General features: G+C 37.6%; 1 protein-coding gene across 2 annotated transcripts in view; it reads left to right on the forward strand.

Annotated features, from left to right (window-relative positions):
• The first annotated feature begins 5,154 nt into the window (after positions 1–5,154).
• LOC140237236 (uncharacterized) overlaps positions 5,155–13,777 on the forward strand; it is a 37,285-nt gene continuing 28,662 nt past the window's right edge. Inside the window, exons 1-3 of one of the 2 annotated variants that reach the window (XM_072317178.1) lie at positions 5,155–5,264; positions 6,416–6,522; positions 7,574–7,691. In XM_072317178.1, coding sequence (XP_072173279.1) covers positions 5,211–5,264; positions 6,416–6,522; positions 7,574–7,691 — 279 coding nt within the window. In that variant the 5' untranslated portion in view covers positions 5,155–5,210. The remainder of the gene's footprint in view (positions 5,265–6,415; positions 6,523–7,573; positions 7,692–13,777) is intronic. The other variant, XM_072317179.1, reaches the window with a different exon arrangement.

The raw sequence follows: 13,777 nt of genomic DNA on the forward strand, positions 1-13,777 counted from the left end.
ATTGCTGAGGTGCATGTTTTATAAAATCTTACTTTGTGTATTATAAGCGCATTCGGTAACTGTATAAGGTCAAGTTGATTCATCGTATGCCAAATATTAAAGAAATGATTACGTTTCATGATAAATCTTGACATGAAATTTATGTAAACAATAAGACTATCATGTGCTTCCCAAACAATCTTGTCGGAAGGTGCAGTTCTTGCGATCATAAGATTATCAAGTAACCTTTGAGAGAGTGCAAATTTAAGACAAACCAGTGTATACAAAATGGGCTTTAGAATCTCTGCAATCTGATTGGTCATATACTGTCATGCATTGATTTTTACTGATCCACAGTGAGCCATGCGTCCGGTAAAATCCGAACGTATAGCAACAGTCTTGTACAGTGTTGTGGTGTTACCGGACGCGACGCATGATGGGGAATGTGGTTGTGTTTTCATGAATTTACGGGCCCATTTTATAACACAAATGATCCACATTCCTATTTCGTGGATCAGTGAAAATTGGATGCTCTCGTTTAACTTTGGAACAGTCTAAAACCCACTCTCTAAGCTCGTGGGTTTAAACAGTTCCAAAGTTGAACTCGTGCATCCAATTCTAACCGATCCACTCTGCCCTGTGCATCATTATTTTGTATACTATTTTGATCCACACAAGTTAATCATTTCAGTAAGCGGTAACTTTGGTTTATGATGAAAGCGTGTGCTGTTAGTTGACATTTCCTATTTATTGTAAACCTGATCGAGGGACGTGAGAACACTCGCCTGTAATCAGATTTATGCAACATTGGTATATCATGTAAATTGGCGTCAGGGCGTGGTGTTATCATTGTGCATGCATCCATGCATTGTTAGCTATAATAAGAATATTGTTTCACGTATTAATACGAAGAGTTTTATTGCAAAATGAGCTAAGCCCCAACTTTAAACATTTCTAAGTAAGTCCATCAAAAGATAAAGCAAAAGTAAACCTTTCCAGTAATGCCTCACTTGTGACATAGCAATGAATAATAATAGAAGTTTATATTTTGATCAAAAATATTCTGTAGTTTCTTATCATTTTCTCTTTTTTTTAGCAGCTTTAAAGGGGATGGCTAGTAACTGATCACTGGGAATCAGTGGGAATGCTGGGGATGATTGTTCCGATCCTTGTGGGATTCATTAATTTAAGAGTACATTATTATATCCATTGTTGTGTGAAAATGGTTTGCTTCAGAATGGTCTCTATTCAAGGGTATATAGTAATGTGCAGTTTAAGGTCCCGTCACTGTACAGGCGTGCTAACCTGGAAACATTAAACTGCACATTCCTTGAATATGAGCCCATTCTGAAGCAAATAATCTTCACATAACAATAGATATGTAATGTACTGTTAGATGAATCCCACAAGGATTGGAACAATCATTCCCCAGCATTCCCATTAATTAGCAATCTGTTTGTCGGTAGGCCTATACTGAAACATGAAACATTGTTACTGTCTGTCCTACATTGTTCGTCTAATGGTCACACTCGATATTCTGCTCATGTTCATTAATTTCACTAGAAGATGTTTATTTTCATACAGATGTGTTCCTTTTGTTTTTTTTTTTTTTTTTCATTTTTGATCCCTCCCCCCGCCGGGCCCCGGCTGTCAGTCGTTCTCCCTCTCTCTCTCTCTCTCTCTCTCTCTTTCTCCCTCTCCCTCTCTGCTGACTGTTGGGAACTTGCTCTAAACGTTGTATAAAGACCTTGATCCTCAAGTAGACTTTAAAAAAAAAAGAAGATAAAAAAATGTATGACAAGGAGTGGCAGATATTTCCCCCTCATTTTGTATTATCAATTCATATTGCGATGATGTAAAATCAAATAAAGAAATCATTAAGAATGAACAGTAGAGGGCGTATATTCATTGTCTGCTAATTTGTTGTTCTTTTCACAAAATTAATGGTCGCATTGCATGTTGTTTTAAAGAACGAAAGGAGAGATAGAGAAAATGGGGCCCTATATACAAATGATTTGCCCAAGACAGCACTTAATATAAAACAAACATTCATTCATTATAAATCTTATAGAGATATAAACAAGAATATTAAATATATACCAAGTCTCCACGAGGGAGCTCATATTGTCTCCACGAGGGAGCTCATATTATCTCCACAAAGGAGCTCATTAAGTCTCCACGAGGGAGCTCATATTGTCTCCATAAAGGAGCTCATTTATACATCTCCACGAGGGAGCTCATTTTATGAATACCTCATATTCTTCAAACAAACTCAAATAACTACACAATACACGCGCGCGTGCATGTACCGCACACTAACTCATCCACGTGCACACACTCAAACACACACACGTACACCTCCAACCACGCACACACATACCAATATCATGGTTCAACCCAATGTAATATACGGTATTTAGATAGAGCACACACAATGATATGTTTTACAAATAGATAAGATTACTATGGCTGTATCATTATTTCGAGAAAAAAAATACAGTGTTTATATCAAGGAGCTCTGAGCGTCACAGCAATGATTCGGGGAAAAAAAAATCAGAGGCGTTGATACAGGAAAATATATTTTGCAGCAAACGACGGAGAAATGTTATACCCGGTCATATTAATCGTGGTTTCTATGATGTATGAGTATACCTGCGGGCTTCAAGCCAAGAAGGGAAAGTAAATTTTGTGCCAGAAAGTGGGAGTCATAATAATCTTCAAATTGATTTTAAACCACAAGTTTTAAACCACAAGTTTATAAGTATTAAATATAAGCATTGCATGATTATATTCTGCTCTCGTTTTATTATATGCATTTCACCTGAAGATGTTGATGTTCACTGAGAGATGTAATTCATTTTCTTCATCTGTGATCCCTCCCTTTCCTTCGACCCGGTCTCTTCTCCATCCCCCCCCCCCCCTCTTCTCTGAATGATGAGAACTTTCTCTGAAGAATCTACGCAATTACCTCTATTTTGCCGAATTTTCTTGAAATCTATATTTTCCATAATCAGGGGCGGTCATTATTATACACAAACCACTAAGAAGAGTCCAATAAATTGAATGAAAAAGCTGCAATGATGGTGAATCATTTTACACGTATAACCTTTTAGAAATAATGATATTTGCAACCAACTGATTGACAAACTGCATCGACGTAAATAAGCACTGAAAATTCATGAGTGGTGAGTAGTAGGCCTGCATTCACTCTCGGACAGGATTCGAACCTATATACGACCTTACCACTGACACACGATTTTCATTATAAGTTGAATACATAATGATATTCTGATAAGTGGCGCTGGTTCCTTTGTCAGAAAACCCCAAAAAATCTACTAATCTATAAAACAAATCACCTTCGCCAGATATGCTGACTGCTTATTTAAGACAATCATGTTATACATGTACTAGTTTTGGTTGAGATCTAACTTCAGGTTTTTAACATTTTGGGTGAGGTCATGAGAAACCTCTTATGAAATATGAAAGAGTATGTAATTCCAAGAGGAATTCAACATTTATTTGATGAAAATTGGTTATGAAATGGCCGAGATGCCCAAAACAGAGTAATACTATAATAAAATGTGGGACCCACATTATTTTACGATCGCTTTGTTTTACTTTGGATGTCTCGGCCATTCCAAAACCGATTTTGATCCAATAAACTTTGAATTCCTCTTAGAATGGCATGCTCTGTATATACTATTTCATAAGTGGTTTCTTGGTATCTCGCAAAAAGTTAAAAGCCAAATCCTCAGCTCCACGAATACTGTACCATCCCTTTAATAAGGCGGAGGAAAAAAAACCGACAAGGGCGTGTAGGAGTGCTGGATCAGCAAACTAAAGCACAGACGATTATATGAATGTGATGGACTTCAAATCTCAGATATGGGGATAGTGGTAAACGATAGGAGAAGATGTAAAGAGAAAAGTGTAGAATAAGGAGTGGAGGGGAAGAGGAGGATGAGCAAAAATGAAACGATATGAAAGCTTATACAAGGACAAAAAAAAAAGCAGAGAGAAAAAATATTTCAAGACGATATCCACTAATTTGCACAGTAACCGTGGACAGAAAATTATTTAGCTAATGATCATCTTGTTTCAGCCACCATACTATCCTCAAATCCTGATATTATGAACTCAGTTTGTGACAAATACAGTGTATGTAACGTTTAGTGTTTGTTACGTTTAATAACCTTCGTAATACATCACATGGGGGTGCAATGGCGGATCCCCCCCCCCTTTTTTTTTTTTTTTACGGAATTCCTGGATCCGCCCCTGGGGTGGTAAGAGCAAAGTCATATGAGATCCTGAGATCTCTCAAAGTTTTTGATCTGCTCTTCCTGCTGCAGACGACGGATATTATTACTAGTATACCAAACTTTTTGGAGTACCGGATTGGTGAAAACTGTCACGTGATCAGTCCCTTAGAAACTGACGACGCCATGGCATTGAGTTTACATGCTGTGTGAGCTAGCGAGCGAGACTTTTGTGTGTGTCTCTGCGTACGGTACGAGTTTGTAGGCGCAAAATTGCACAAACCATAACCACTCGCACGCCCGCACACGCGCCCGCTCTCACTTACTGAGCTGTGTATGTACACGATTATTGTGTCTAAGCTGACCATCTCTTCTACATTATCTTGTACATAACTACTCGAGTGCTTGTGGCGCGCGCGGGGACCAAGGAATACAGGGACGAACCACGTTACGATCGGAACCGCGACCGGTACCCGGCCGGGATTTTCGGGATTGCGCATGTGGCGTGGGGAATGCGATGTGGGTAATGGTGTGTGTGAACCGTGCTGTACCGGTGCCGTGGTGGCGAAACTCTCAACTTTAGAATCGGTTCAGTATTCATTTTTCATAGCAGTCAAAATTTCTCGTACAACTGGTTACAACGGCGTCGAATGGATGATGTAATGATAACAAACTCGCTGGTGGATAGATGAAATCTAGTTCGCAAACTAGAAATCTAGTAGACCTAACTTAGGTTTACCAGTTGTGCACTTGGAAAAGCAGAAGAAAACTTTGCATAGCTCAACGGGGCACCGTCCGCCCGTACCCGTAAAACTTAGTTGTAACGTTACTTCATCAGACGAAGTGATCTATTTTGTCCCTCTCTTCAAAGAGTCGGACTCGGAAAGTATGTATTGCCATTATGGGTTGATTTCACGCAAAAACTGACTCCGAGATGCGCGAGTTTTCATGGAATTGTAATATTCAAAGGATTAAATGATCATGACATCCTCTCATCCCGATCCGATACGGCGTCCACCGTCGGAACAGGTAAGAACTATAACTTGGTAAAAGACTCTAACGGTTAAAACATTTGTTTAATAAATGTGTTTTTCCAACTAAAGACCAGTAACGTTACAGTTAGGCCTAAAGTCGAGTCTGCATATAAAACAAAATCAAGGAAAAATCCTTCATACATGTAGGTCTAACGTTAGGCCCATACTCGACCAACGACTGTTGAACGTCAACAACAAAAAAATGTCTAAAAAGAAAAAAATGATAATAAAAAAAAATGAAAAGGCCTAGGCCCTAGGTGAGATTAATCTGATTATAATCAGATTAATCTATTCACTTTTTTATTATTATCATTACCATTTTCATTTTTATAAATACTATTTGTGTCATTAGATGATAACACAATTAACTCTCTGGAGTCTGAGTCTATGCTTATCCAAGAAAATGAAAAAAAAAAGTTTGTTCAAATTCATGACATTCTTCTGTTAAGATGTTTTCATTGCAACTGATTGACAAATTGCCCCACATCGACATAAATTTGATTAAATAAGCACTGCCCAGAACCATACGGGACTGGAATGATCTTCCCCTTGCTTCCATCCTTAGATAAATTCAAGGCCGCTGGAAATAAGTTATAAGTCGCATCTGCACCCGACTACAGCTTCATGGAACATTCGTTCTGTTGCTGTGTATCTGTGGTGATTGATGACTGAATTGATCAGTGTTTTAGTAGTAGCCATGATAATAATATAAGAATCATGGGCATACATACTAATTTAGAGCAGGATTTGAACTAACTATACACACCCCAGCTGTGGCTGTACGCACTTCCACAGCGTATTAAAATAACAGCGTCTGGTCAGGCTACATTTGAACCTACTTGTACATGTAGTGTGACCTCCTGATCTCCGGATAGGCATCATCTCCACTAGACCACCAAGCTTCCGTCTGACAGTAAATGTTGCCGCTGTTGGTTCTAATCCTTTAATGCAGACATTCATATTCAAAATTCATGCTTATTTACATTGATGTGGGGCAATTTGTCAATCAGTTGCAATGAAAACATCTCGACGGAAGAATTTCATGAATTTGAATAATTATGTAGTTTTCAAGAGTTTTGGAGTAAAGCATTCAGCTTTGGTATCTATTAACAGTAAATCCTCTTTTCTGTTGTTGGTTCTGTATAGTTGTGTGATCTGCATGTCTATCTCTTGCCGAGAGAGTCCTGGAACGAGAAATATCGCAGCTCATACAACGAATCCATTGCAGAAGCTTTGTCAGCCGGCTTTGTCAGGTTTGTAGCTCAATTTCCTCTGAACTGTGTATTGCAGCTTAAAGTATTATTTGATTATTATTAAACTTTGTTTTTATGAGTCTATAGATTAAATGCTGTTTTCTTCATGAGCTTCATTGTTTAAGTTTCGATTTTTTTAATAGAATTGGTTTATTTACATTGTATTTGTACTGTCTTGATTTATTATTTTTTTTTTGTTTCTGTACAGATTAAGTAGAAGATGAAATTTCTGACATTTTTCAAAGTCCTTGATTCAGTCTTCACTCTAAATCATATTTTTTTTTTTTTTTTTTTTTTGGGGGGGGGATTATCTCTTCCCCATGTTGCACATTTACATTTTGATACAATATATGACGTGTGTAAAACCATCAGTACTTGTACTAAGAGTGCTCGTCAGGCTGTTCAGAGGCTATGTTCATACTTTATACTGTAAAACGAGGAATTAATAGCTTGCATTTTAATTCATATTTCGCAAGCGCCAACATTCGTGAAATACAGTGTACAGTGTATATTGTGTTTTACAGCTTAGTCTCAGGTCCTTATTTTTATTTTCTCTTTGTGCGTTTACTCAAGCATGCACACTGGCACTGGTCCGATGGTCCCTGACCAGTTGAAATTACTGTTGGACCAGTATCTTTTTCCAGAATGGTCAGTAAAACATGGAAAAAGTGGGTACCTACCTGTCTGTTGGACCAGTAGAAAAAATGGGTTAGTGTGCAGCCCTGTCAATACTTGGCTATTAAAATAGAATGAATGAATTATCCAACTGAAAGTGAAAAGAACTGCAGAAGACCATCACTTGTGCTGAAAAGAGAGTAAAAAAAGAAAAAAGAAAAAAGGAATTCAAAATTATGCCAAACTTGAAGTCCATATGATGCATTTTTTTGTGTTTTTTTTTTTTTTTTGTAATTTAATATGTAATTGATGCATGGAATGAGAAGTTTTCACTGAAAGTTCATTTCATTCATGCTGTACAATGGCAAGTGAAACACATGATCTGCTTCTTTGCACCAAAATTAATGACAATGATTTTATTTCCTATCCCACCCAGGGTATGGCCAGAGCTGACCTTGTATGACCTGCGCTCTGTTGTAGGAGAGGACCTCGGATATGATGTCCTGCCACTGGACTTTGTCTTCTTAAAAAGTGTAGGAAGATGCATGACAGAGGTAAAAAAACAAAAACAACGAACAAACAAACACACAAGCCAAAAAAAAAATCAAAACAAAACAACAACAACAAAAAACCAAAAAAGCAAATCCCACAGTTTTCATGTCACAAATTTACTTTTTAAGTATGGAAATACAGTTAAAAGTGGATATTCAATGCATGGGGCTTTTTTTTTCTTCTTCATGCTCCACTGAGTTGTTGGAATTATGCGTGCTTTCAATTTTGCAAATGGGTGAGGTCACTGACTGTACAGTAAGATGGCTCATAGCCACTAGCACGACAATGCACTTGTTGCACAATCAACTTGTGTATTGTATGTTATATTCTTCTATGATTTGAAAGGAGAAGAAAAATATTAACAATATTTGCACCAGTTCTATTCCATGTCAAATACTTGACCATTAACAAATGCTGTTCATTTATGCCATCTTTTTTTATAGAGATCTGTGCAATTGTGTGACACTCAATCAGAAAACTGTACATACACTGTATGAGTTACCTCTGCTGAATGTCTGTGGTCATATGGAGATCAGAATGTATTTAGGGCACCTTGGAAAACATCTGGAATAAGAAAGAACATAAATCAATGATATTTCATCAAGTCAAACCTCAACACAACATGCAAGTGGTATACTTTGTTGTCCACAAAGAGGTCTGTACCCATTGACAAGGTTTCTCATGTTCACAAAAGCAATTTGATACTTGATATCTAATGGAAGCAGGACACTGCACGTGCTATAAGATGTCGCAGTAGGGACACGCAATTCAAATATCACTCCTTTTCATTCATTTGGCATTCTGACAGTTCTGTAGAGATGAAAGAGGAGGTCATGCAATGTAGGATCATAGCCAGTGCTATATTAGAGGCTCGACAGGTTCATTGATTAAATTCTGATCGCTTTGGATGACTGCACAATGTCCTGAGCAAGGGTAGTGGATGTTTACACATTGCCATAGTTACCGGTGGTACCTACCAGCTGGGATATTGTTTGCCAAGGCCAATTATTTGGCTGCTTTGTGTGCATGAATATATAGATGCTGAATGAAAGTGTGGACAGTACCTACATGTATTCCATTGCGTGCACAGGACTTTAATCCTGCAATGAATGCCCCTTTCTAAATGTAAATCAGCGCAAAATGCAAATCAAAGATTGCTGTGGAAATGACAGTCATTCTTTCAAAAGGTCTAATTCTACTTCTTCTTGTATTTTATAGCTGAATCTTCATGTATTCAATGATCAAATGATGATAATCATACAGCACCAGCTGAAATGAAATGCAGGTTTCTGTGGAACTAAAATTTCCTTTTTTGTTCATTGAGACTAAAGAAATCATTATCTACAATGAAGAAAGGGAAGCCAAAAGAGAAAATCACATGTGTACTAATTATCTTGAGACTTGATTGCTGGGTTTTATCTTTCAGCACTTTACCATACATCATATCTTTGATATAGTGTATACGCCGAATATTTCGCGAGGTTTTAATTTTCGCAAATTCGCATTAAAGAAATATCATTGTGCAATCAGTTTAATAATCCATTACATCAGACACAAACTATCTTGGAGACTGATAATAATCGTATCATAATATGATTTTGACACAATCTTTGATGTCACATATTTACATGTACCTAGTAATTACACAAGTGCTGCCAAAACAGTCATTTGTGTGTTTGTTTTTCTGTTTAAACAACATGGTGTCGTTGCCATTCAAATAGCTTCTCTTTAGTGTGATACAGTGTACAGAGCAAATAAATGAACTTTGATTTTGATGTTTATGTGCGAATGTAGATTGAACTTTTTTTATTCACTTATTTATTGATTTATTTTATTGATTTGTTCATGAATATTTTTTCTATATTGTTTCTTAAGTTATTTCTTCTTTTTTTTTTGGACTCTCAATTTTGTTTTTTCTCTCTCTTTGATTTTTTTCTTGTCTATTTTAACCTGTTGACAGTTTGATTTTGCTACAACACACATTTCCCATAGACGCTTACCCGAGTATACCGGTACTCAGGACTTGTCCTCAACGGGTTAAAACTCAGACTTGCCACCTGTATTGGATGCCCATGATTTCCATTCTGCATGACAGGTCAAACAAGAAAACCATAATGCGAAACGTGATTTGTTCATATCAATCTGAGACCTAGCTTTCCTTTTTCTCATTGTTTTTTCTTGGTTTTTTTTTTTTTTGGAGGGGGGGGGGTGGAGGGGGGAGGGGGGGCAGCAGAATGTACTGAAAGCATACGTGTACGTGCAGCCGCCACATTTTATATTCCCACTGTGTATGGAAAAACACAGATAAGTAGTACAGCGAAGTGTTTCAATGTTTTGAAGCATGCACTGGTTTCTGTTTGCTCTTGGTACACTTGGTGTTGTTTTCTCATCCCACATGGCTAGCTGGGAATCCAAGTCTGTGGGATTCGGAGCTAGCAACGTGTGCTTGCCACAACCAGTATCTAAAATACACACTTCAAGAAGGGATTGAGACAACAGGGCCCAGTCAGTGGATGCTCTGTCTCTAGCCAATTGTTCCCTGACTCTTAATTTAGCAAAGGGGATTTTCTGCACAGTACAAAGCCCCAATAGGATTTGGTCAATACGCTTGACAAGCGTGTAGTGAGTCCCCCACTTTAAGAAGTGCTGTCAAAAGACTCCTTTGGAAAACCTGCTGTTCCTTCATTCATACTCATGTCATGCACTAGTGCACCATGGACCCCCTCCCATTCCTCCCCCCCCCCCCCCCAAAAAAAAAAAAAATCCTTGTGTACACATTGTGTGTGAAGTACAGTTGTACATGGAATTCCTGTCTGCACGGAGCTGGGTTGTTCTATTGTTGCAAACACTTTGTAAAGTCAGCTCGGCCGCTCTTTTGTGTTTGCAGTTGCTAGGGGGTAAAGAGAATAACGCCCAACAAAACAATTACAGTAGTTCTTTCAGCTGTAAGACTATTCTCCTTAACAGTGATGGATCCGTAAAATGCCAGTGATGATAATGGTGATGATTAGGGTAATGATTACTGGAGTACATGTTACACATTATGCAGTTGTCTGTTTCTATGAAAAAGCCATGGGAAGATGCCGAGAGAGGCCTGTTGATGAGATGTAATTTTTTTTTTTATGTTTTATCACATTTCAAGTGAAAAGAATGAGCTGAATATTGTTTTTTTTGTCACTTTTTTTTTCTTGTTAACAGAATTATTTTTGTGAATCTACAACTATATTTTCTCTTTAAATACCAGGTTCTTTGTGCTACATGCAGTATAACGCATCAGTACAAAGCCAAGTTGTGTGGTTTTTTTTCCCTTCCTTTCTTTCTTTTTTTAATATGCAGATTTAAAAAAAAAAAAAAGTGAATCATTGCTGGTACCTGTTGTTTTTTGTTTGTGCCTGTGTTTGTTTCATGTGTAAGATATTTGGCAAAATCGTTTTTTTTTTTTTTTTCAGAAAAAGAATAGTGACCTGTTTAAAGTCAGTAGTTATATAACTACACTATACATTGTACTGTACAATGCATGTCTTTAAAAAAAAAAAAAATTACAAAGGGACCCTCCGCAATGATTTAGTGAATCAATCCAAATACAACTTCAGGGTACGAAACTATAATACATCTTACAGAAAACCCTGTTCGATTTGCTCCAGTGGTCAAAGAGAAATGAGGAATTTTGAAAAGCATGTCAGGAATCTCTTCCCTCCAAGTTCTGTCTATTGTGTTCACACACATGAGCATGCCAAGTGCTAAACTTCGAAGAATCAGACTCATGACATGCTTTACAACAATCCACATTTCTCTGTAATCGCTCACTCAAATTGAATGGGGTTTTCTGCAAAATAGAGCTATTAAAGATGTTATCTTTTAAAACCCTGAAGTAGCATTTAGACAATTTAATCATATTGGATGTTGTCAGTGCAAAAATCTGATTGTAATTTTTTGGGGGACATACTGTACTTCATGAATAGTTTCTCGTAAGAACAACATGTACAGATGTAGATCAGTACACATGTACATTGTATGTTGCTGTGAATTTTATCATCTGTATTGTCATCCCTGTACAACAATGTATAATTCCACCATCCACCTGTACAGTGTAGAAGATGTACAAGTTGTATTGTCTAAATGAGATGACTTTATAAAGAAGTTCACTTCAAAGTGGATATTCAGTGCGACCTAAGAAACTTTTTATTAGCTATCTCAAATCTGCATTGTGAGGAAAAAGAACCTGCAGTATTGAAGTTGCATAATAGATTTTATTTTTATATTGTACATAAAGCAAAATAGAAGTGTCGATATTGTCTGGCCTACACTAATATCTTTGATACAGGGATATGGCATGGCCTCTCCCTATTAAATGGCAGAAGTCTGGAGGAAAAGAATACTTTAAAAAGTGGATATTTTCATGCGAGTAATTTTTCGCACTCGGCTGGTTAAGAAGAGTTTTGTGTGTTTTTAATTCCGTGGATTCAAGACATCAACTGCTGAAACATATGGCAAGCACATATATTCCCATGCTTTTATTTTTGCGCTACTTTCTGGTTGTGCGAAATGCGTGAAAATTTCAACACTGCGAAAATTTCCACTTTTACATGCAAAATCCACAATATCTCTGCTGTCAGTCATTTGCACTCTTCAAATGTTTGTGTCTCGTGTGAAAAGAACACACTGTACTGTTTATCTTTCATCTGAAACTCAAATAGACAGAATACATGGTCCATGGCATGCATCGCACTCAAAAACCCACAATGTGTTTGATTGTTATTGTGTTGCCATGACATCAGGCAATCCTAACATATGGGTATGATAAGATGCGCCACTATAGAACTGAAAAATGTGGGAATGTGGGGATATGTTTTTACATGTGATAGTGTTACAAAATACAGTGTATGTTTGTGGCTGTATGTGTGAGCATCTTTTTAATGGAGGATTTAAAGTTGTAATTACTTGTACGTGATTGTATTCTACACATCGCCGATACTTGCTTTCATCCACTTAAAAAATCACAAAAGATAATTCCAAAAAAAATGTAATGCCTTCTCCCTTAATTATTAAAGTATTTAGAAACTTCTATTGTCAGTTTGATATACAGTATGTCAGTTTGACTTTACTATTTAATTTCATCTCTCTTTTCTCTATCAACTGACTGCAACTCTGCCAGTATGGGATAAGAATCTATCTAGTTTGTTGAATTATTCAGTAATGGGTGATCAACAAAGTAGTTCTCAGAAACAGGAAAGGGAATACTATCAAAGAGCAAATTACGTACAAAACTAGAGCATCAAACAGGATCAAAGTCAAAGGAAATTGTACAGACAAGAAGAGATTTTAAAGGTGCATAGTCCCGGTAGTGTAGAGGGCGCTGTTGAATGAAAGTGCCGATCACCGTTAGCATTGATACGGAGATTGCCGAAGTTGAGCTTTCATCAAGAGTAAAGTGCATAGGTGTCGCTATTCAAGTAACGTTGCCTTCGTTGTCTTCTCTGTGCGTCGCGCAGTCTGTAGTAATGCCAGGGTGCGTGTATGTGCTTGTTATTATGACATCACAAAAGAAGTTTGCTAAAGCTGTCATCCCCCTCAGCCAAATCATGAGCCGAACTGTGATCGGACCACTGACTACAGTGAATCGGCTTTCTTCGGACTCGGGGAAGCGCTATTATAAGAGGAGTCGATAGCATAGGTCTCTATAGGAAACTTGCGCCGTGCGCCCACGTACACATTTGACTAATACCCCTTTCCCGCTGCCACTCTCAGTGAAACGCCATTGGATATCTTGGTGAATTCACCGGGGAACCTCGGGTGAAATTTTCAGTGCCGTCTTTTCACACCTACGACAATGCTCTCGGTGAATTTTGTTATGCAACTTTCCCCTAGACGTGTTTTCTGCTCGCACCGCGGCCGATCCTAGCAGAAGTGTGTAATAATGGCGCAATATTTCGCACGCTAATTTGAACGTACGGTACGGTATACAGTGCGCAGTGGTTGGTTCGTACTCGTAATTCTCTACCTCTATTGATCGTAATTCACATATTTGGAGGGCCTTCATTTTTTTTTTTTTTTTTTTTGCTCGAAGTGTTGAAATTTGCGACATTAG

The sequence above is a fragment of the Diadema setosum genome, chromosome 13 (assembly GCF_964275005.1).
Source record: "Diadema setosum chromosome 13, eeDiaSeto1, whole genome shotgun sequence".
NCBI classification, from domain to species: Eukaryota; Metazoa; Echinodermata; class Echinoidea; order Diadematoida; family Diadematidae; genus Diadema; species Diadema setosum.